The sequence below is a fragment of the Falco biarmicus genome, chromosome 1 (genome assembly GCF_023638135.1).
Source record: "Falco biarmicus isolate bFalBia1 chromosome 1, bFalBia1.pri, whole genome shotgun sequence".
Taxonomy (NCBI): Eukaryota; Metazoa; Chordata; class Aves; order Falconiformes; family Falconidae; genus Falco; species Falco biarmicus.
The window spans coordinates 83,217,493-83,242,228 of NC_079288.1; the positions used below are offsets into that span (position 1 = coordinate 83,217,493).

Genomic DNA, 24,736 nt, shown 5'->3' on the forward strand with positions numbered 1-24,736 from the left:
TGGCCCACTGAGTAAGCTCAGAAATATTTAAAAGCTGCTGTTTTCTTCCTGCTCTGCTACAGCTGTCCTGTTTGGCCTTGAGCAACACCATCACGGGCAACTTTGCCCAAAGCCTGAAATTTAGCTCCTGCCTCCAACTGAGGGGCTTGCAGAAACAGTCATTTTTGGATGCTGGGTGCAGAAAAGCCTGTTGCCACATTGGTGCTCAGGGCAAGACTGAACCACTCTCTACCAGAGCCTTTTCTCATGGCTCCAGTTACTCACCAGAGTTAGAGGCAATGCATGTTCAGTCAGACTCTGATGCTTTGGCAGTTGATGTGTCCCTTAGTGCAGACGTGGGCTTCCTGACTCATGGCTGGCTGTTATCAGCCATCCTTTGTACCTCTGCACCTTGCCTCCCTGGGCTGAAGTCCCTGCATGCACTCCAGCAGCACATGCTGTGCTGCACCATGGGTCTGCACAGCCACCAGTCCTGTGCTGACCTTGCCCTTCAAAAAACACTTCTTATTTATTATAGTAAAAAGTAAGAAAAGGGATGCATGTGACCTTTCCCTGCAAAGGAGAACTGAGTTTTTTTGCACAGCTCTGCAAACGTCCCCTCTCCCTCCTGTGCCTCAGTTTCCCCATCGGTGGGACAGGGCTGTTATGATGTCTCAGCCTCGTAGGCTGAACACTTGGCTTTGCACAGCTGAATTACAGACTGATTTTGCTTGAAAGGGACGTCTGAAGGTTTCTGACCCAAACCTGACTTCAAGCAGGTTCAATCTCAAATTTAAATCCAACCTGACAGCTAAGTCGGGTGGCTCAGTGCTTTTACAGTTGGATTTTGAGCTTCCCTGGGGTTATACCAGAGACAGACAACAAGCTCTCCATACCCTGTGCTTGATTACCCTCGCAGTTAAAAGCTATCTCCTAATATTTAACTCGATTTCTTCCCAGCTGCAGCTCGTGCCTGCTGCCCCTTGCCCTGATGCCTGGCACCACCAGGAGCAGCTGGCTCCATCTTTCTCACGTATTCCTATCCCCAGGCTCGATTCAGGGCGGCCGCCTCTGCCGCCTGCTCCGTGGCGAGGGGAACGTCAGCCGGTTGCAACGGGGAGAAGTTTTCCATGAGCACAAGTGCAAAGGGTGGCTGGGCTGCAAGTGGCGGCGGCGGTGGCGGTGAGTCGCTTGGCTGCTTTCCTGCTGCTGCGTGGGGTCCAGCAGCCCGCAGCCATGCTGTGCTGTGCTGTGCCGGGGGGCTGCACCGTTGACCCAATTGCCCGAGGTGGGAAAAGCCGTGGTGGTCCATGGAAGCGGGGTGAGAGGGGGCCTTTTCCAGCAATGCCGGCAGCTGCTGGGTGGGATTTGCATGAATCTGGAGGATTTAGCTCAGCCCTTCCTACACTAAGTTAAATCCTGTCCTTGGTTTAACCCCTTTGAACAAAATCAACTTGCTCTAAAAGCATAGTTATTTCCTTTCATTTATTGATTTTTTTAAAAAAAATTAAACTCCAGCTTTTGCAAATAGCTCGTAGGGGACATGACGTGCTTGCGCCGTGACTTCTGCGCAGTCAGTGCTTTGGCTAAGGCCAGGAAGTGTCTCGCAGCAGGGTGGGAAGGACGCAGGGAAAGCAGGACGAGGAGGCTCCAGCCACCTCAGTGCAAATCCCAGGCAGCGTTTCTACTGCCTGCAAAACGCTGCATGCTTTCTGCCAGACACAGCTGCTCCAGCTCCCTGTGACTTTTGGGGGGAGAAGGTACTGTCTGTCCACCTGGAAAGTTTTTGAAGCAGTCAGCTTGGGATGTGGGGCTGTTCCCAGGTGGGGGGGTGCTCTGGGACCCTGGCAATGACTGCGGTACCTCCCCAGCATCCATGGAGTACGTCAGCACACGGGGAGGCACGGGGACTGTTGACTTCGAGGGAGCCCTGTTCTCTGGGTACGCACCTGACCAGGGCCTCTTCATGCCCCAGCACATCCCCTTGCTGGATGGGGACACCCTGCGCAGGTGGAGCAGCCTCTCCTACCGGGAGCTGGTGAAGGAGCTGTGCTCCCTCTTCATCACAGCTGAGCTGATCCCGCGGAGCATGCTCAATGGTGAGCCCCAGCCGTGCGGGGAGCTGCTTGCAGGGGTGTGCATGAGGATTTTGGGGTGTTCAGATGCATCTGCCTGCCTTCACTCCATCCTCTTCGCAGCCCCCAGAGGATGGAGCCTACTGCACCTTTGCCTGCTCCTTTCTGTACCCTGTTCTCCTCTGTCACCTTGCTGCCACTTGTTACCTTCTCAAAAAGGTGTTCCTTGTGGGATTCTGGTGGCTGCAATAGTGATGTCTGATGCTATTCACTGCTGGGGTGCCCTGCTACCCTGCTGGGCTCCAGACCTGCCCTTCCAGCAGGGCTTTATGCTGCTCCATGCTCTCATCGAGATCCAGTTTTTAATATTTTAACATTTAACAGCTATTACTTCCACCAGAGGGCAGCTACAACCTCTGTCTCAACAGCACGTTACAATAAAATTCAGGCTTCCTGTATTTTATATTTAAACACAGCTTGATCTGGGTGTCTCCTGGGGTTACTTGCCATAGAGCTATCAAACACAATGAAGCTGGACTGGTTTACTCCTAATAACTAAAAATAATTTGTAGGATAACTACCGCCTCTCTAGCAGCTGAGAGTCTTTGGATGTGCAGAAAGCTTCCCAGGAGCATGAAGAGCACAGATGCAGGAAGCCACAGGTCAGAAAAACATTCCCCTACCCAACCTAACAGCCCCTTTAACCATTTTCCCTCTAGACTTGATCGACAGGGCCTTCAGCAGGTTCAGACACAAGGATGTTGTCCATCTGTCCAGGCTGAAAGATGGGCTGAATGTGTTGGAGCTCTGGCATGGGGTTACTTACGCATTTAAGGATCTGTCCTTGTCCTGCACAGGGCAGTTTTTACAGTACTTCTTGGAGAAAAAGCAGAAGCATGTCACTATTCTGGTGGGTGAGTATGTCTCTTCGTTGGGGATAACATTTCTGGGCAGGTCTTTACCTTGAGAGCCACCATCCCATGGCTCTCCTCATAGCTGTCCTAGGGTGGTATTGCTTTGTGGGTGGCTGGCGAGTGACCTCCAGGCAATGCCAGCGTGGCTGCTCTAGCCAAAAACATCTCATGGAACACCTCTCTATCTTTTTCTTAAAGTGCAGTGGTGCAAGTTTGATTGATGCATCAATTTTTGTTTTCCTTGGTTCTCCCTCACTTTGAAACAGGGACTTCAGGGGACACGGGGAGCTCGGCCATTGAAAGCGTGAGAGGACAGAAGAACATGGACATCTTTGTTCTGCTCCCCAAGGGGTTCTGCACCCAGATACAGGAACTTCAGATGACCACTGTCATTGAAGACAACGTCCATGTATTTGCTGGTTGGCATTGCTGTTGGACTGTCCACTTTACAACCCTGTTGTGTCAAAACCATCACCCTAAAAATCTCATGAGGCCGCTGGGTCATTGCCATCATGGTCACCATGCCCAGACACCTGGCTAACGGAGGCTGACACCCCCAGTTTGGTGACCAAGTGGTTCAAGGCTTCCTTTTCTCCTGGCCACAGATGAGAGTTGCCTCCATGCAGGCGGTTGGTGTTTAGCTGCACTGAATTCAGCACCATTTCTTGGCACTAGAAGGATCAAGAGTCACCCCTTTCCTCTGTCCCTTCACCTTCATGAGTGGTCCACCCCCTACCGTGTGCTGTCCCCATGGTTAGGAATCACTGCTGGGTTCTTGAGCTGTCCCATGGACTCCTTTGCTCAGCTGGGTCTGGTCTCACCTTGGCATCTCACAAGGGGTGCAGGCATTTGCCTTCCAGGCAAATACATACTTTGTATTAGCAAAAGTCCAGAGTTCCGCGTCTGCAGAAACCACCCGGCATCCATGTGGTGTTACTCAGCCCCCGGCTCGTGCAGCCCCCGAGGCAGACCGGCAGCTCGGGACACCCCTGGTGGCAGCGAACCCCAGGGCTGGACACTGACCCTACTGAGCAGAAATACCTCACGCCTGATGCACCCATGTTGGCGGATCTAATCTTTCCTTTCTCCTTTTGACAGCTCATGGGAACAGTGATGAAATCGATGAGCCTATCAAGGAACTGTTTGCTGATGTCGATTTTGCCAGAAAATACAATCTGATGAGCCTGAATTCCGTCAATTGGTCGAGGATTATGGTGCAGATTGCTCACCACTTCTATGCTTACTTTCAGTGTGCCCCATCCCTGGATACCACCCCGCTGCCAGTGGTGGAAATTGTTGTGCCAACAGGAGGAGGAGGAAACATCACAGGTGAAGGGAAAAAAGATGTTAGATAAGGAAGAGAGAGAGTGCTGTGACCTGTGGACTAAAAGCACTTTGCAGATACTGGGTATTGCTATTTATTAAAACACCCACTCTCTGGTAGGATTTCTTCAGAACCACTGACATTTCATTACTCATGGATAGTTATTAGTCATTCAGGTGTCACTGATGATTTGCAAGGTGCAGAAAATCCCAAACCACCCTTTCAACTGTAGCTATCTCGAGAATGGGTACATTAGAAGAGGACAGAATGTATTTGATCCAGAAAAGAGGGAAAATACTGGGGCTTTCATTTCCTAAGTGAGACATTAACAGAGATGTGGAGTCCTGCCTGGTCCTACTTTGGTTTGCCTGGAGATGTGCAGTCAAGACAACCATTTTTAATTGAATTATCTGGTCTTCTAAATGTGAGTCCTTGATTGCCTTAATCCCCAAAGAGGCATGCAACTGTCTGTTGAAAGCAATAAAGGATTTGATGCACTCAACTGCATTCACTGCACTTCCAGGCTGCTCATCTGAGCAGCATTAATAAGCTGCAAGAGCCCAAAAGTTTCATCTTTCTTGCTTGAACAGCAGCTGCCTGACCTCTCGGTCCCCTGTCCATCCATCTTCAAATGTGGAGATGCCCAAGGCTCAGTGTTCCATGGCAGGTGGAACACTGCATCACTGGATTTTATAATCTGGTGTTCTACCAAATGTTAAAGTCAGGTATCTCAGAGTCCATTAGAGAATGTCATTTGTGTCCACTTCTGAACTATATGCTTACTCAATTTTTATGACTACTTACTTGCTAAATTGCCTTTGGCTGTTTCTTCATCAAGCGTGCATGTATTTTTTCACTTTTTTCTAGCTGGCTGTATTGCCCAGAAAATGGGTCTCCCGATTAGACTTGTTGCTGCAGTCAACAGCAACGACATCATTCACAGGACTGTTCAGCATGGAGATTTCTCACTGTCAGAAAGCGTGAAGGCTACATTAGCATCAGCCATGGATATTCAGGTATGTACTGAATCGGCTCAAATGGGAAAATACCTAATATTATATATTTGTATAAGTTGGGGTTTTTTGTACTCTGTTCTACCTGGTTTATGAGACCATAATTCTGCCACTGGCAATGCCTCTCAGCGATGCATTAAGAGGTGTGACTCATACTGAGCATTTATGTTGCAGACTGCTGAGCTGAGATAGATCAAACAGCTTCTTCCTTACTTTTCAGGGCCTGACTTTGTAATCTGCATTGCTGAATGCTGGGTTTCTGGGGTTTCATTATGTGCAAGGTTAACAAGAGAGGGATGGTTTCTTAAAACATGACACTTAGAAAATTATAAATCCTATCGTGTCTCAACGGCTTTGTTGATGCTTCTGAAAGGCTCCACCAAGAGTAAGAGAAGAAACCGGGAAGAAGGTAGGGAAGCCTAGAAGAAATGCCTCATCTATGGCCATCTGCAGCTTGCCCAGAGCAGAACAAGTCTCAGCAGGCAGGGAAAGGCCTCAGCCATGGAAAAGCATGGAGGTACAGAAACCATATGCCTGGAACTAAATGCCTCCCATTTCATACCTGCCCTGTGATCCACAGGGATTGGATCTGCTTCCAAACAAGTGACCAAAATGTGAAATACTTGATGTTGTATCACTGTGGCCTTAAGCTACCTGTGTTTTCCAAAAGCTGTTTAAACACATTGTGAGGACCTGGGGGCCTGGAGGGACTGCCATGCTTTGCAGTAAGTTGTTATGCTCCTACCACTAGGCTGCTGTGGTCTGCAGCTTGTCTTTCGTCCCAAGGCATGAATTTGTGGGGCTCCTCAGCACTCAAAGGGTAGTTGGGCTCCTCTTGTGTCCCTTCAGTAGCACTGATCTGCTGAGGCACCTAAGCATATGCCAGACTTTGGGACCATGAGGGAAGGCAGCCAGGTGAGATGATGTCCAGAGATTCCCGAGGAGATGGATGGGTGTATCCCTCTGCACATCCCTGTCCACGGCTGCGTGGGACATCATTGTTCAGCTCAAATCTGAAGCATCCATGCAAATATTTCAATAGCTCAACAAATCATTCATGGTGGAGGGGAATTCAGAAGGTGTCTAGTTGGGACCTGCTCAAAGCTGGGTCAGCCCTGAGGTCAGACCAGGTTGCTCAGGGCTTTGTCCAGTTGGGTGTTGGAAACCTTCAAGGATGGAGAGTGCACAACCTCTTTCAGTTGCCTCTTCTGCAGACTAATCTAAAGCAGAGAAAACTTTCCATTTAGATGCTAACTGAAGAGTTGAAGGTGAAGCAGAAAGTCTAGTGTGGGTCAGCCTTGTAAGGAGCAATTCCAGGAGAATCACAGTAGACTTTGTGTTTTTGCAATACCTAAAGCCAGCCAAGGGCTGTTCTCTGGCCCTGAGGTCAGGAAGCCCCACGCAGCTCATGTCCACATGCCAAAACTTTCCTTGGGAACAGCCCCCAGCATGACCTGGCCTCCAAACTGGGCCCCAACATTCTCCTGGACAACTCTAGTGGCATGGGGCAACACCAGACCAGAGACCTGGCTAGTAACTTAAATGGGAAGGCCGGTGCTCACACCAGTGTCCTGGTCCAGTTCAACTTACTGGTGTCAATGTAGTGATCTCTATTGGAAACTATAAGGCTGGTATGAACGGAGGGTGAAGGGGAAGGTCTGGATGTGAGAGCTGCGGAAAGAAGGATGGGAGAAGGGGTGTCAGGAGGATGGTGCTGGAGGCACCTCCAGTAGCAGGTCATCAAAGTCCAGGCACACTGACATGCCACTTCTCAGGACAGTCAGGCTGGGAAGCAAAGGACAGCCTAAAGCCAAGGGCAGGCTACGCCCAGACTAGACTGAAGATTACAGGCTGGAGGCTCTGGGAGATGATGGTGGGAAGAGGAAGAACAGGACTGGGGCCACAAGCTACACAGATAAGGACACGAAAGGCTGAGTAAGTCCTGATGACTCGCCAAGGTAGGATAGGATGGAGAGAAAAAAGGTCACAGGCACTGTCATCTACTAAAAAGCATAAAGAGCTTACTCAAAACCAGCACTTGAAGCCATGTGATGTGATGAGGACTTGATAGTTGGTGCCTTTTGTGCCACCTGTCCCTACAAGGTATCTTGGCCAAAATACCTGGATGAATGTTTCTTAGTGATTGTGAGCATGCAGGAATGAGACAGTGAGCAGTGAAATTGATTTGGGACCCTCCTGTAAGGTCTTGCACCGAGTTTTGCTGCAGTGTTGCAACACTGATTGCTACACAGCCATACAGGCCAGTCAGGCCCTATATGTGCCTTATACGTTCATAAAGGTTAGCAGTCAGCCCTGCAGGGCGCTGGGTGTCTCATTAAGTCACGCGGGAGCTGGGTGACTCAGAGCAGCATCTGCAACACTAAGTAAACAGCTGGATATTTCTGGTTCTCAAATACATAGTGTGTTATTAGCCTGGGTTCCTCAAGGTGATTGTACAGATGTGGTCACACTGTTGACTTATCAGTCATCCCTTCATTAGTTTGTTTTTTTCTTAATCTGATGGTCACTGCCAGACTGCTCTGACAGGTCAGAAGTCAGAAAGACATCATGTTCCCAAAGACTTCTCTTGGGATGTAGGTGTGTAGGGACAAGACACAAAGCCCACCCCAGCTTCCACCAAGAAAGACGTGGTGGTAGGACCTTAACTCTAATTAGACGTGAGAGAATCCACACAGGTGCTCTCCCCCTCAGATGGATGCCGGCATTTCTGCTGCTCATCTATTGCCTTGTTACTGCAGGAGCCTTACAACGTGGAGAGGATCCTCTGGCTGCTCTCGGGCTCTGATAGCCACCTGATAAAAACACTAATGGAGAGATTCAGTGCATCAAAAAGCCTTACGCTGCCAGAGGATTTGCACAGAAAGGTCTGTGTGTGTGTGTGTGCGCGCGCGCGCGCTACCAGTTGTTTTCAACTCCTTTTCAGAATAAAAAAGATCATAGGGGGGAGTTTCCGATCAAAAATCTAAGCGTGAATCCAAAGCAGGGGTTTTATACCGATGCATGGGCACGGAGATGCTAAAAAACCCCTTTGGATTATGTTTTTTAAAAGAAGCCACTTTCTTCTTTGCAAAACTATTTAAAAAATGCCTACAATTATTTACGTAGGATATGAAACCACTCGTCCTTGGCCGCTCCAGATCTGGCATTGGCCACCAAGGCAGCGTGCAGTGGGTGTTGGCACAAACTGAGTATGGCATTTGGGAGTCTGCTGGGTTGGGTGCTGCAATTCAGCCTCAGTGTTACACCAGATGAAAGCATGAACACAGAGAGAGATACAAGACAAACCCAAACATTTGAATTGCGAGGCTCTTTGGGCCAGATGCAAAGTCCTGCCTCTTCCCATCCAACACCTGCTGTCCCTCACTGTGCATCCTTTGCCTGGTACCTACTCCTGCTTCAGCAGCAGCAAAATAAATACAAACAATTTGCATTATTAAAAGAAAGAAAGAATACTGCACTGAGGAAGGTTTTACAGGCTCTCAGAAACTCCCTTGGAGAATGCAAATAGCAGCGCAGAGCTGGAGCTGAGTCTTGGCTCCTCTCCACTCACACTCCCAGCACCTGGGGATGGAAAAACCTCACTTGCATGCTGGCCCTGTGACCGTTTCCAGCAGTGCTTCATCCCCTGGCTGCAGCAGCAACCCCTTTTCCTTCAGTCCCTGGGGAACCCTATCCTCCAGCTTCCCTATTTTGACCTGCTTTGCTGAGTGCCGGTGGCACAAGCCCCTCTGGGAACGGGAAGGGTGGTGATGCCCTGTGCAAACCTCCCTGTTTCCCCTGGGGCCACAGCTCTCTGAGACCCTGCACTCCTGCTCGGCCTCTGATGAGGACATCGTGCGAGCCATGCAGCGCTGCTGGGAGGAAAACCACTACCTGCTGTGCCCCCACTCCGCTGTAGCTGCTCACTACCACTACTCACAGCCAGATGGGTAAGGACAGCGGTGGTCGGTCGGTGGTCGGGAGCATCAGGGACCAAAGCATCCCTTCCCCATTGCTCCTGCAGCATCTCCAGCTCAGGGCTCACATCAAAAGTTTTCTTGCTTTTCTTTCCTTTTCAGCGCGCCCCGGTGTTGCTTAGCTCCAGCCTCTGCAGCCAAATTTCAGGATGCCCTGCTCCGAGCCGGCCTGGTTCCCCAGCTTCCCCCTGAAATCACTGCCTTAACAGCGATGAAGACCAGGTCCACCCCCCTGGACCGGGGACAGGACTGGGCACAGGCACTCCGGGGATGGATCGAAGCCATGGCACAGTGGCGGGAGGCACAGCGGCATTGCTTGGCTGCCTCGGGACAGCAGGGGATCACTGGGCAGGGAGTCACGCAGACCTGAGCTTCCAGGGCACGGCTGGCCCATGCCTCCCAGGGCTCATTTTCCATTCCCAGGAGAGCCCTGTGTTGTGCTGGGAGAGGAGCCTATACTCTCCATGCAATGAATTATCAGTGAGAACACACTTTGCTATTGAATTAGACTATTTCATAACATTTTCAGTAAAGAGCTCTGCAATTGTATCCCCTTTTTCCTAGTAATTCATAAAAACTGATGAAATGCTGAGTAAACCCACCTGTTTCATCATTACTAGCTATTACAGAAAGCTCCCTTAGCACTTCTCACAGTCGCCAGCTTCCTGAGCGTTATCCAGTGATCCTGGCCCAGTGCTGGGATGTTCAGCCCAGCAATGCCAGTACCATCCGAGATGCTCGATGGGAAATACATGCAGGGCTGGGTGGATCCACTTTACCCATCCCTGTAATTTAAGCAATGCCAGGGATCATTCCCAGGTATCCAAACGTGCTCAGCGATAGTGTTAAATGTTTTCCCTGGACATGTTTGTCTTAAGGAGCTACTTTCCGATGCCGTGTCTTGCAACTTTTGGTCCTAGTCCTGCTGCAGACTCTTCCTGGGCAACTTCCATGAAAACAATAGGAAATGGGAAATTCCCCTTATCTTCTGCCTGAAACTTTGAGTCTTTCAATACCACGTTCCCATCATATACATATAAATATATAAATACCTTGTGTGGGAGCTGCCTCCACAAGTCATGCATCTGGCAGGAATCTCTTGTGCCTAAAAAGGGGTGGGGGGTGGGGGGTGGGAATTGGGAATAATTACACCAGGGGGGAAAAATCCCCCATTGCCATAAAAAAAAAATTCCCCCTTTGACATCAAAGGAAGTCCTGTAAAGGGAGGATTAATTTGAAGGTTTAGTGGCATTTAGCCGGGTAAAAGTAAATTCTATGAAGTAAATCAGTCTGGGATGTTGCAGAATGTGCGGGAAGAGCGGGAAGCTTTGCCAGGGCTGCAAGCCACCTTGCTGGCACCTGGGCAGCCTTTTCCTCAGCCCCCCCAGCACAGCCAGCCCCACACTGCTTCTTTCCATCCCACCAAAACCCTGCAGGAGAGGAGGGACCCGCACCTTCCCCATTCCAACTAATGGGGATGAGGGAACAGCTTAGTTGAAAATGATGCAAAAAATCACAGCACATGGGTGCTGGATGTTTTTAATGCTAATGGCTCTACTAGTTGCATGGGTAGAGCAGCTGGGAGGAAAATGGTGGTGGGGTCCAGGAAAGGTCTGATTCTTCACAAGGCCATCACCCACCCCTCTTTAAGAGCCAAACTGGCCAGCAAAATACCTCTTATTTAAGCAGCAATGCAGCCTAGTCCTCAGGAATAACCTCACCCCAAAGGATGGCTTTGCACTGGGAGGTGGTGCAGCAAGTCACTGGTGGTGCTGATGAAACCACCCCACCCCCCCGATCCCATCTGACCCCTGCGTCCGACTGCCCCTATTATTGATGCACGTTATACTCGTCGGACTCCACCACCTTTAATAGCTGCCTCCCCACATCTTGTGGTTCTTGGCCAGGGATGGCTGCCCAGTTGTAATTTAGCACTTAATCATAGCTTAAAACACCCTGTGAGGGGTAAGAGGCCTGAAATTACACCAGCTCTGCATCCAAGCAAGAGGTTGCAAATCCAGCTTACTGTCCGGGACTGGAGCAGGAAGGAGGAGTGGGAGGGTGAGGAGCCAAACCCAGACCCCTGGCTGGGGACCACCGGGAAGGATGGGGTGAAGGATGCTGGGCTTGCAGTCAGCCAAAGCATTGGTTCATTTTGCAAGGAGAAAGTGTGGCAAACACATCCCACACTCCCATCCCAGCACTCCAAGCAGTACGATGGGTGAAGGGTCCAGCCTCACTGCAGACGATGCCCATGTGAGGTGGAAAGGGATTTATTTCTTAACCATCTCTTGGATACCCCTATAGGGTGAGGGTGCTGCTTCTCTCCCAGTCTAAACCAGATGTTTTTTGGGCAAGACACTAAGAAAATTCTCTCTGCCATTTCTGGCAGAAGCACAGCAGGAAAAGCCTGTTTCATGCCCAGAGCTGAGGCAGAAGGAGCACAGACAGGCTTGGCTTGCAGGGCGGCCACGCTCCCTCAGAGAGCAATGCGTGGCTGCACGTGGCGGCCTGGGTGCCAGGGATGTGAGGATGAACCTGGCCTTGTGGGCATGCCGTGTCCCACTGCCTGCTTGTGGACCATGGCATCCCTGGCTGCTCCCACACCAGGAGCTCCCACTTCATCCCCAAAATGTGTGCTCAGGGCTCTGCTCGCTCCTCCTCAGGTCTCCACCTGAGAGGGAAGGTCAGCTTTGTTTGATGGAAAACAGAGGGAAGAAAGTCATGCAGAAAGTTGGTACCTCCTCATCTGACACTTTGATGGGTGGCTCTGAGCTCTGGCAGCTTGACGTGCTCCTGGGGTTAATGATATATTAGTTCTGCACCTTCCAGAGTTGATCACAAATCCAGGACAGACTTGTCAAATAATTTGTCTCATACATCAACTGCTCACACCTTTCTCCAGCAAAATTTCCAGTTTCAGGTCCCTCTGAGCAGATCTGACCCACATGATCCAGGACACAGTAATGCCCACAAGCCAGTGGCTATCCTCCGTGGGGATCCCATGCTCTCCCAGAGGTCAGGACACCCTTCACACTGAGTGACATGGCTGGGACATGTTCCTAATGTCTACGTACCCCAGGGAGAAAGTAATGTGTTGGGATGGAGATGCAATATGTTGGGTTGGAAAAGCAATGTATTGGGATATAGGAACAGGGTCCCCCATGGCTCAGCTGGAGGTTTCTACCCAATAGCTCACACATACCAAAGCATCCTGCTGTGCTGTAGCCATGTGTTGGCATGTCCAGTAAGGGATTGGGGTGCCTGCCCCAGGGTGGGCTGGGATCTGGCTACACATGGGGTCTACCCTTTAACTCCGAGCTAGCAGTCATCGCCTGGCATTGCACCCCATGGAGACCTCAGCAGCAGAACCAGGCTGTGGTTCATCGCTCCCACCATTAATAGTGTCATTAAGAGTGCTGTTAATTAAAGGAGGACATGGGATGACTGGCTGTCCCCTGTGCTGGCTGAGTTAAAATTCAGGGGGATATAAACATCCCTGGTGGGCTGCGGTAGAGGATTCTATTTCCCATGAGCTGAGCAATCCAGACTTCCTCTGTGCTTTGCCACCATGTTCATCCTCATCTTCCAACTCACAGCCACCCACCCCACCCCTCCCACCCAAGGAACTGATTTGGGGGCATTGACTCTGCTGACCGGAGCATCATGCCTTTCTGCTCCAAGGTTACCTTTATGGGCTGGGAGGAGAAGTCCACAACGTGGTGAATTATAAGCCAATGCTTTAAAACAGTGTTCTGAAGGTTTGGAAGTTGAATTATTATTTATAATACCCTGAGGGTGCCATGTAATTTATGGACAGGTATGAAGACAAGTAGGCGCTCAGACATGGGGATGAGCCCAGCGTAAATGCCGAGATAGAAAGATAGATAGATGGATAGGTGAAGATAAGCCTCCTGGCCAGGAAAGCTGGAGATTGGAAAGCCTGCTCTTAGAGATCTCTGCTGTCCTAGGGTAATACCTACTATCCCAGTACTCTCACCCCATAAAAAATCCTCTCAAATCTGGTGTAAATCATTTGTTTACTCTTTTTTAAAATTAATTTATCCCAAGTGCAAGAACGAGAAAAAAAAAAAAAAGGAGTTGCTTTGTTGTTGCAATTCGCTGCTAGGCATTCCTATGTGTGCTAATGATAAGTATTAATTAAATAGCTTGCTGTTGTCTTTTAAATGCAGTTCTTTCAGGCTGTAATTAAACACAGACACCCAGCCCTTTCTGTCTGCATAGAAAGAGGCAGGCAGGCCTCCGGAGCTCTGCACTTCTTGGAGCAGGAGAGAAGTGGAAAATGGGGCAAAACCAGTTTCCATTGAAAACTCACCACCCTGTGCATGTCCTTCGCGGGGAAAAGCAACCAGCTCAAGGAAATTAAAGGAATGTGACTTCCAAGATCCCAGCCCTGCAATCAAAGTAAGTTTATATGCCCTTAAGATCTTGCAGCTTCGTACATTTTAAAGACAGAGGAGATCACTTTGTCTGATCTCCGGCACAACACAGGCTGTTGAACATCACTCTGCTGCGTTCATTGAGCTCGGCAACTTGTTGGCTTATGAACATCTTGATCTGAAGATCTGGAGATAGGAGTCCACCTTTTTCACTTGCTTCTTGATTTCCCCAGTTTTTTCACCCTCGCTGTGAAAAAAACAGGCAGTGCTGTAAATTCCCATCCCCGTGCTGCTCCCGTGGTCAATATTAATCTCCCAGCGCAGGGTGTGCTTCCCAGGGAAACCTGAGCTCCCACCAGCCCTGCTGCCCTCTTGCCCCTCTGGCTTCAAATAGAAACTTAGTTCTAAAGCCCTCTAGAAATGCAAATAAAAAAGTCAGATGCTCACATGATGGAAAGCAACCCCTAAATAATATTTGCCTTATGCCCACAATGCTGAACGACACCTACACCCAACATTACTCCTGCCCTCAAAGGTTTCGCTTATCTAAAATGCTACCCTTAATCAATAAATATATGAAGAGACACCGGCCGTCTGCTGTACCGCTTATAAGAGTGGTGGGGGAAGATGCAGCTTGCTTGGAGGATGCCCTGGTCAGAGCTGGGTCATGACAAACATGTTTCTGTCCCACAGCCATGTCAGGCAGCATGGGAGGGAGGAGAGGAGGCATAGAGTGGGAATGGAGCCAGCTCCTGCCAGTCACCCCAAATCCACACATCCACCCGTAGGTGGACCCAGTTCTCACCAGACAATGACAATGAAGAGCTTCACCACGGTGAAGACAGTGGGGACTGTGTTCAACAGCCGCACATATGTATTTTTTTTTGAATGGAAACATTTAAGGATGCAGTTGTGTGATTTATAACCTGAGGTCTGTAGAGTATGTACGATAAATATACAGAGAACATAAGACAGACTTACTGCCTGCCTGCAAGGGGGTCCTTGGTTTGGGACAGCACAGTCCTGTGGGCACCCCGAGTGATGCTCCTCTGCCTTGATGGCTCCCTACACTTTTCAGAAAAAAGCCACAGCCCTTTTGGTGTCCTATCAACCCAAGGATGGATTTGCTGTAGGCTTTTATGTCCCCCCAGCCCCATGGCTGGGTCTGTCCTGTGGTTTTCATGCAGCTGGATGGGCATCCATGGGGAGTGGTGAACATGGGAGGGGGTGCAGGACCCTCTGTAGGCTCCTTCCCAGGTGAGGGGAGCACAGGGCTGGGAGCTTCCTTGGAGTTATTGATGTCAGCAGTAGCAGAAGTGATTCAGAAGAGGATTTTTTTCACTTAATTGCCTTTTAGAAATGTGGAAGGGAGGGAAATGAGAAGGGAAAAGAAAAACCAAAGAAGAAAATAAAGCTAGCTTGCATTTAGAAATGAAATATTTAATGGAAAAGGAATTTGAGTTTGTTTGGACTGTAACAAAAGACTTTGCTCCACCAAAACTGAGCTGATTCTGAGCAGAAACTTTTTAAAAAAGATTTGAGCTAAAAAAAGGATATTTTGAAGGTAAAATAACTCACTTTTAGTCCAAATGGTTAAAATTCTGTTCGAGGTTTGGGAAAGGAAGCAAATTCAGGAATTTTAGAAGTTTCAGAAAACTTTAAAACACCATATCACAATAAAAGGTGATCTGGGGAAGAGGAAAGTGTTGCTTTGCTGGAGCAAGAGGGCCGGAAAAGGGAGAAGCCAGTGGCCGCCCTGAGTGGCTCTGTCCTTGCCCTGATGCCCCTGAGATCACCCTGAGCACTTTAAGATCACGAGATACTGAGAACAAAGAGTTTGTGTTCTCTTTTTTGCACTTTAGTTCCCTGTCTTTTGGGGCTCCCAAAGCTGTTCAGCTTTTTTAGGGCAGGTTAGAAACCACTTCTTAAAGAAAGCAGAGTGGAAAATCACATATAACATGGCTCCAAGAGGGTGATGCTTTCAGAAAAATAGCAAAAATAAGGATTCCTTGGAAAAATAAATAATTAAGACGTGATGAGCACAGGAGGTCAGTGGTATTTCATGCACTTCTTTGTTATTCATCTCCTTGCTTTTGCTTTGGGATTCCTTGAGCAGAGATCATCGTGGATGTTTGCACAGCCTTTTGCAGATGAATATGAAATAGCAGTGGGATGCTGCAATAAGGGATGGGGAAGGCAGAAGGGGCTGTGTATGATGAGTGTAGCATTATTTTGGTATCTGACATATGGAATGGAACAGGACTCACTGTGCTAGATCCTGGACCTAGATGGAAAAAGCAAGATAACATTTTTGCTGTTGAAGTTTACAATCACAGCTTTAAGTGAAAGAGTAGCTTCTGGGGATGGGGTCTTTTCTGTTGCTGACTTTCTGCAAGACCCTGGGGAGCACCAAGGTGGGGTTGAGGACTGGGAACACCCTCCCACAGCCCACCCATCCCTTGGCACCAGCCTGGATGCTGCCATGTGGGAGACTCCTGGGGTCCCACACTAGCTGGGGACCAGGCTGCTGCCACCTCCTCACCCTGAGCTTGGTCCTTTGCAGCTCCACTTAGTCCCTACCTGCCCAGCAAAGCACCAGCATCCAGCCCCTGGGAGCTCCTTGCTTCCGCTCCTCTGGGATGCTTGTGAGGATTAGCCAAGCTATGCTCCCTAAACCCATCACATGCGTTTCAATAGTTTTAATTGTTGCCTTTAAGATAATTACAGGCTGGAGAGAGCGGACAGGAAGAGCCCTGTGGATTTGCACCGGGGCTTGGGCGTACCGCTGTGTACGGTACGGGAGATTTGCCACTTAGCAGTGTTTTTCCTGCTTGGGAGAGTGATTTACACGCCACAGCACCACAACAGGGAAGGACTGCAGGTCCCCACTCCCATGGCTGGAACAACTGGAGCAAGGGGTCACCCTGCCCTGGGGGAAAGCATCCCCCAGCACCGGGCTCAGAAGGTGCTGGCTCTTGATCATTTAAGCCACAGGTTTCGCCTCCTTCCCAAGCCCGTTCAGAAGGGAATGCACACCTGAAGTGAGCAGGACGCCAAACATCAGACTCACAGCAGGGCAGGGAGCACCCAGGGCCTCCCTTGCTCAGACGTGAGGTATCAACTTCACTCAGCTCCAGTACTCTCCTTGGCTCTTAGTGAGGTGGACCACACCTGAGGTTTTTTAGCATATTATGGTTATTCCTGGTCCCTTGCTGGCTATCCATCCTCCATCACGAAAGAAAACATTTTCATGATTTTAAAGGGAGATATCTCGGTCCCTCCTGTATCCTGGAGTAATTCAATATTGAGTGAGAGGAGCGTGGTGACTGCTTTTCCCCTGTTCGCACTTTTCTTGCAATTATTTTGTTGGAGCTCCCCGCTGAGGAGCAGGGCAGGCTGGCAGCTCTCACAGATAACAGAACTTCCCAGGTGCTGCCTTGCCACAGAAGAGCTGGGGCAGCACTAAGGACCCCTCTCAGGGCACAGACCTGCCCCAGGGTGAACGGTGCACACAGGGTGTGTCTTCTAAAAATGCTGCAGACTTTTTCAGTCCCCTAATGAAGTGCATCTTGGGTACCCCACATTAGAGTGCCCAAGCTAATCCATATAGATTTGCATGCCCAGGGGCACCCGTGTGTTTTGCTATCCAGGCTGTGGCGTTGCCATGGTTTAAGGTGCTGCTGCTGACCAGCGGTTCGTTCACATCCCTCAGATGGATGGGACCAGCCTGGCGGCTGAGTAGCAACAACGGTGGTGCAAGACGCTAAACCTGGAGGGCTTTGCTCTCACCCATCTGACCTTGGGCTGAAGAGGATGAGGAGCACTCCCTGCCTTGTCCTGGAACCTTCCCCAGCAGGAGATGGGAAACTCCCCACCTCTCAAAGATTTCCTGCCCAAATGAGAAAAAACAACCCAGACCCGATTTTTTTCTGGAGATCTCCAGCCCAGTGTGCCATCATGAAACCCAGCAAGGGGTTCTTGCCCTTGCATTTGTAGTGGCCTCTTTATCACTGATGCATTTTAAAATGAAGGTAAGATTTCATCTAAATTCAAGAAACTGCTCTAGTTCAACCTGCTGATTGCAGGACATATCATGGCTGGTGTGGTTTGGAGGATCGGTGGGTCACTTGCAGACATCGAAACTAGTGGTTAATGAAGGGATAATGTGGGGCCAAACACACTGAGGATACAATTTGTTGTAGTATTGAATCCATAGAAATCCATTTAATAGTGTGTCCCCTAAATTGCTGCCCCTTTTCCACCCTAACTCCTAACCTGGAAATAATCCCAGCAGGAAAAAAGGGAAATAGCTCAAATATTAAAATGTGGTGAACGTGGGCTGGGTCCCTGTGCAGGTGGAGGGGATGGGGATGGGTCCCATTGCTGCTGCCGAGGCAAGTCTGGGGACACTCTCTGCCCTCCTAGTGGGGTTCAAGACCTACATCTGCAGGTGGTGGGTTAGATGTCAACCGCACCCCAAATCCAGAGCTGAGCATCTGAGGGGTTCGGCAAGGATGGGATATTCCCCTCCATGAGCTGCACCAGCTGTCCTTCGCATCCCTGATCTCTTCTCCCTCTCCCCTGCCGCTTTCCTCCCCCTGTGATATGATGCATTGGCAGAGAAATAAAATAATCAGATATTGCTTTATTACTTTCCACCCGTACTTCCCTCACGGGCATCTGTATTTCTGCAAATGCTTTTAATATTTGCTAATAAAAGCAGCTCCAGTAATGACATGCTCGCTCCCCAAGACAAAATTGCCGGGACTGGCGTTATCTAACAAACTCTTTCTGGCACAAGCGCGTCTGCATACGAGCCATTTCTGCCCATTCACAGGATTATCAGCCATCTCTGCAGCCAGCCCCAGCCCTCCTCTCTCATTCCTAGTTAATTGGTGTGAAATTGGAGCAAGTTCTCAGGTGATAATGTGTTTGCATTTACTGCTTCACTGAACCACCCTAGCCACTCAATCCCAGCTTCATTAAAGCCTCAATCTCAGCTTTTGCTCCTGGCTGTGAGCTTCAAACCCTATTTCCTGCGTGGCAGACATACAGCCTAACACATGTCAGGCAGACAGCTTGAGCGGAGCTGCTGGGAACAAGCGAGGCTACTGCCTGGGCGCCGCTCCGGGAAAATCACGTTCGCAGCGGGAGAGAGATGCTCGGAGTCCCCACGATGGCTTCACGCTGCGTTGGTTGGCTCCCCGCGCTTGAAAAAGGCATGTTTTGTGCCCTTTAATTATCTTTGATTAATGAATTAATTTTTTTTTCCTGCAGCACTTTGAAGATAAAAAGCCTTCGTCTGAATTATGTGATTAGTATTTAAAGACTCAAGTGAAATATTTGTAGGCAGAAAAACCTAACCGAGGAATGCCTGTGTTCAAACATTCAGTAGGGCCTATTCACAGGATCGGATTCCAGGGTTATTATTAGCAATAAGGTTATCTTTGGCATAATCTTTTTATGCACAACATGCTACTGGATTCCACCCTCCCTGTTTTGCTCGGGCCCTGGGGCAGAAGGTATACAAATTAGAGCTGGTTCCAGCCTTGCAAGTGTTCTTCATGCAAGTGGAGCTGAAGTCTGCTGAGGTCTGCCACGATTATATTTAGGACCATCCATAAAGTTTTTTGGTGCGTGATGCGTGCCCCAGGATGCTCCCATGTTGGGGGGATAAGTGTGGTGCTGCCCCTGGGGTAGCTCCAGCTCTGCCAGCACATGCTCCGTGGACCCACTGTGCATTGGAGACATCTGTGACACCCCATGAGGTGACCCTTCAAACTGTGGATGGAAAGGGATGGGTCGGGCTGGTCCTATGCCTGCAGGTCGTGGAGGCGGCTCCGAGCATCTCCCCGGTATGTGGGATTTCACAGGTCTGGACATAGGTCTGTGCTTGGACAGGTCTGGACGCAGTCAGGGAGAGCAAAGCACTGTCAGACACACCGCTGTGTGAAGCTCTCTTTTGTGAAGCCCAAAGCAGCTCTCTGCTGGGGTAGATGTTGCCAGGGGGTCCTGTCTGCCCCCAGCCTCAGCTGGGAGTGCTGAGACACGAGTGGGGCTGGTTGGGTTGCAGGCTTGGGGGAATAGGTTGATCTGGGCATGAAAGCAGAGAGCAGCTGCCTCCTGCCTCTTAATTTGGTTGTACTTCTAGCTCTTGCAAAGCTGAAGGTAGGAGTTGGGGTTTGTTGTTGTTGGGTTTTTTGGTGGTTTGTTGGTTGTTGGTTTTTTTTTTAATAGGTGGTGGGTGTGATTTTTCAAATGCGCTCCCCTTTGGCACGTCTCTGCCGGCGACGTCAGTGAGAGCCCCAGGATGCCTCCGCCGGAGCCCAGGAACACCTTCCTTTGAAACTCACCCCATGTGTCTCACCAGATCCAGCCGCTGAGCATCACAGGTGGGAGGAGGCAAGGCCACATTTGGCAGCAGTCCTTCACCCCAAACAGCTCAGCCTCTGCACGTGGTCCCCTGCTTACCCCGAAACCAGCTCCAAAAGTCCATCGGGGCTACTCATCTGTGCCCCGGGTCCCCAGCCTGGGTCCAGGCAGAGCAAAAATACACAGAGGCACATTAAAGGATGGCCGGTGTGGCTTTGAAACAGCGCAGCGATCCCCTGTAGCCTGGTTTTTGGAGAAGGTATTTTGTAGCTGGTTTTTGCCTTTGTGACTAAACACAGTTATTAGGCCCCGAGTGCATCATTAAACCTGTTATTAAAAGTAAACATGTTAAGGAGAATATACTTGTGTGCAGCAAGCTCATCCAGGGTGCTGGACCCTCTGGAAAAGTCATTAACATTTGTATTTAAAGTGAACATAGTTAGGAACATATTGGACTAATTCAGGGCCTTAGAGCTATTAAAATGACTACCATTAAAAATAAATATATTAGGCAGAATATGTTGCATAATTAGAATTATTACAGTGTTTATTCTGATTGTTTTCTATGCTGGCCTCTCATTTAAGAGGTTATTTGTATGTATATATATGTGTTTTATATATATATACATACACATTTATGTTTCTAACTATATATATTTGGTTATCTGTTGTGTTAAAATGACTCTGCAGGATAAATTTGACTTCTTTGTTGCAGGGTGAGACAGATCCCTGGCAGGATGAAGACTTGGACAAAACCATGGGGAAAAATAATAAATAAACCCTCGCTATATGTAAGTGTTGTGGCCACAGTCCAGTGTCTGTTGAGTTCAGTGGGAACCTTTCCTTGACTTTGCCGCACTGGGTCAGACCTCAGGAATGTGCCTCCTGCTTTGATGGTTTTGCTATTGGTAGGTCAGCTCGGAAAATCAGAAAATCAGCAGCTTCACTTTGCACAGGCTGTTCCCAGGCTGAGCTTCACCTGGCTTCAGCGACTCACTGCAGCTCATGTCATCTTGTTTTGACTCAGTCTCCTGCGACTCACCTGTCCCTGGGGAGCTGGCGATGTGGGATCATCTCCCTGTCAGAGGACTTTTCCCCACCTGGGGTCCTGTGCCTCCCTGTGTGGGCAAGGATCCTCCCAGGGAAGAGTTTCTCCCAGCAGTTTTGGACACAAGCAGTAAGATTTACCTTTCCCGCATCTGAGAAGGGTGGTATCTCCTGCCATGGTCCCTGCACAACATATATACAATCTATATATAGTGTATGTGTATATATATATGAGTCATAGAACAGTGTGGCTTGGAAGGGACCTTTAAAAGTCATCTAGTACACCCCCCCTGCATAGAATCATGGAATCACAGAATGGTTTGGACTGGAAAGACCCTAAAGATCATCTAATTCCAACTCCCTGCCATGGGCAGGGGGCACCTTCCACTAGATCAGGTTGCTCCAAGCCCCATCCAGCCTGGCTTTGAACACTGCCAGGGATGGGGCATCCACAACGTCTCCAGGCAACCTGTTCCAGTGTCTCAACACTCTCATAGTGAATAATTTCTTACGAATATCTAATATAAATCTACCCTTTCAATTTAAAGCCATTCCCCCTTGTCCTGTCACTACAGGCCCTCGTAAAAAGCCCCTCTCCAGCTTTCTTGTAGCCCCCTTTAGCATCTTTAACTGGATCAGGTTGCTCAGAGCCCTGTCCAACCTGACCTTGAATGTTTCCAGGAATGGGACATCTATAACCTGTCTGGACAAGCTGTTTCAGCATTTCACCACTCTCACCATAAAAGATTTCTTCCTTATATCTAGTCTGAAACTCGTGTAGGGACCATTGTGCTGAATGTATTTACCTCCCAGGGACTTGTATGGGAGCTGAGACTTTGACGAGGCTGAAAAGGACCATTAAAATATCTCAGCTTTTACCATAGCAGCCAAGGGTAGCTCCTCCAGGAGCCCTGGTAAATCCAGCACGCCACAGGATCAGAGGACATAGGATCACAGGTCAGGGAGGAAAAAGCTATACTAAGGAATTGTAAGGGATGAGGGATGATTCTTGAAGTGCAGCCTGTTGGAGGGGTTTAGCTTTGTTCATTAATAACAGTGAAGAGGATTAAAGGATGATTAAACCCTGTTGGATAGCAGTGACCAGCACCTTCCCCTCCAGCTCTTCTCCTGGGGGTGCTCATGGTCCATGTCCCAGTACTGAGACTGTCCCAGCCACGGGGCTCACCCTGGATGTCTGTGAGGGCTTCAAGCTGTGTGCATGCCCCAGCCCTGTGTGTGGGTCACTCATAGGGTTGCCCCACCAGCATGGACCCCTATGGGTGTTTTTCCAGCTGACATGACCCCAAATGTGCATCAGTGCAAGGGAGAGAAGCATCCACCTCTCGCTTTCTAGGAACAGTTATTAATGTCAGTAGATGGCACTATTTCTTCTGTGATAAATGCAGGTGGTTCCCACCACTGCTCTAAACCATGAGCTGGACCTGTCAGGAGAAGTACCAGGCTGAGGGCAAGCTGCTTCCCAGGAGCCTCATCAGCCCAGGGAACCAACGGTGGGCTCCATGGAGGGCTGTGGCCAGACGATGCTGGGAGCTGGGCAGAGAGCCTCCAGGATCCCTGGGGAGACCTGTCGTCCTGGAGGTTGCCTTCCCATTGGGTTTGGTACCCAACAGCAAGTAAATGATCATCAGCCCAAACCTCAGGCAGCGGTGCCAAACCACGGTGCTGCTTGTTTTGTATCAGCTCTTCTTCTTCTTCTTCTCTTTTTTTTTTTTTTTTTTTTTTTTTAGGGTTGAAATGTGTTGTTGCTGATTCTCCAGGTGGAAAGGGAGGAGAAGACAACTTCTGCACCCCTCCCTGCTCCCCTGAGCCTGCACCCAACTCCAGATGACACCACTGTGATTGTTGTCCCTGGATGGTCTCAGCTGGAGAGATGCCTACAGCTGGGGGTCTCGTTCAGACAAGTCCGAAGGTGGGGCTCACCACCTTTATAGGTCTATAAGCTTCGAGTATCAGCAGAAAAGACCCTCTCCCAGCCCTTGGGGAATCACAGGACCCTTGAGCTGCTGCCTCCTGTCCCATCCTTGCTTTCACCAGCACCAGGGCTGCTCCCATGGGTGCCAGCAGGCAGCGATGGGCTCCTGGCCGTACCCGTGCTGCAACGGTGGGCGCCAGTGGCCAGCCATGGGGTCATTCTCCACCTCACTGATGTAAACTGCATCTCTGAGAGGTGCTACTGAGCGTAACTGAATATTTAAATAATAAAACAAAACCCTGCTGGTGGGAGTACAGCTGCTATTACACTTATTATTTAATTGTGGCGGTGTTTCAGAGCCCTAGGCATGCACCTGGACCCCTCGTGCTAGGTGCTGTACAAACAGGACGGAGGAGAAGACTTTGGCGTTTAAAGGTACTGAGTCATTCCTTCGCCCTCTCATCTGAAACCTCAGCTTTGTCTAAAACCTTTAGGATTTTGTTTAATGGGTGCAGCTAATGGTGAGGTAATCAGGGAGCCTTTCGACACAAAACCGAGCGATCAGTGGGTTGGATGCCTTTTGATCTCGCTGCAGAGCAAAGGCATTGCAAGGAGAAACTGCGTGGTGGGGTACCGAGAGATTGCTGTGTGAGTGGGTGGCTGAGACCAGCCTGGGGCCGTGTCTCCCCATGGAGCACCTTGTGTCAGGATCTGGCCAGGGACCATCACCCTCATGCCATGCCCTGGTGCACACTGGGGCCTCGTGGGCATATCCCTGACACTGCTTAGATGCCACACAAGAGGAGATGAGGACTGCTTGTGATGACCATCCCTCCCCATCTCCTGCAGAAAGGAGACATCTGTGCAAGGCTTGCTGCTGGCAGGACACCTATTTCAATGTATCTTCCCTGAAGGCACCCAAACCAAGCAGTGGGTGCAAGCTGTGCCCTTCCCAGGCTCCTAGATACCCTGCTTCTGTCTGGCCAGCTCTATAGCTTTGTATCCCAGAGGAAAACCATGGAAAGAGGAAAAAGCCCCTGGCAGGTTCCTGCAGCAAAACGGGTGGCTGATGGATGCCCTGGGGAGGGGTGGATGGTCTCTGTTGGGTGGTTGGCTGGGGAGCCTGGGCTGTCCCTCCTGTGGCCATGTGCATGGTGCACAACCAGGCCAGAGCAGAAGTCCTCTTGGCTTCTCCTCTCCCAAGGGTGACTTCACCTGAAATCTTTGCTGTGTGGCAACATCTGGTTGGCGTGAGCTAGGGTGATAGTTCTGCAACGACAGAGGCCCCAAGGTAAATCTGTGAAGTTATACTTGCAGGTACATTCTTTTGCACTGATCTTTTGCCTGGCAAGCTGGTACAAGCTACACCTGCAGGACTCCTTTCCCTTCCTGCTGGTGTGAGCTAGATCTACCTCAGGAGATCAGTGCTGGCACAAGGCGGCTGATGGGGGGACACCAGGTTGCTGCTGCTCCTCTCCCATCATCTGGCACAGATGGCATGTTGTATGGGCTCAGGGGTCATGTTTGCAGCCCCGCAAGATCCCAATCTTGTAGAAACAAACTTTTTCAACTCCACTGGGATGAAGCCCTCTCAGGTTACTGTCGAGCTGGGTGAGCAACTGCATGGTCACAAAGAAGAGGACAAGGCATATACGGATAGGGCATGGGACAGATGGGCTTGGGCTGAGCACACAACCTCCTT

The 24,736-nt window shown here is 49.8% G+C and overlaps 1 protein-coding gene across 10 annotated transcripts; it reads left to right on the forward strand.

The window, feature by feature from the left end:
- Nucleotides 1-963: 963 nt before the first annotated feature.
- Nucleotides 964-23,350, forward strand: THNSL2 (threonine synthase like 2). Of its 10 annotated transcripts, none has more exons than XR_008823781.1 (10): nucleotides 964-1,161; nucleotides 1,851-2,078; nucleotides 2,774-2,968; nucleotides 3,235-3,387; nucleotides 4,067-4,297; nucleotides 5,160-5,308; nucleotides 5,679-5,822; nucleotides 8,065-8,190; nucleotides 13,476-20,313; nucleotides 20,770-23,350. XR_008823781.1 is itself a non-coding variant. In XM_056350612.1 (10 exons), the coding sequence occupies exons 1-10, from the start codon at nucleotides 1,110-1,112 to the stop codon at nucleotides 9,650-9,652; spliced, it is 1,686 nt and encodes a 561-aa protein (XP_056206587.1). In that variant the 5' UTR covers nucleotides 969-1,109; the 3' UTR covers nucleotides 9,653-9,879. The 10 variants fall into 10 exon arrangements, 8 of the variants coding, with proteins under 8 accessions (XP_056206645.1, XP_056206587.1, XP_056206632.1 ...); XR_008823776.1 differs by having other exon boundaries at nucleotides 13,476-13,707; nucleotides 17,395-23,350; XM_056350612.1 differs by lacking the exons at nucleotides 13,476-20,313; nucleotides 20,770-23,350 and adding exons at nucleotides 9,116-9,255; nucleotides 9,385-9,879 and having other exon boundaries at nucleotides 969-1,161.
- The last annotated feature ends 1,386 nt before the right edge of the window (nucleotides 23,351-24,736 follow it).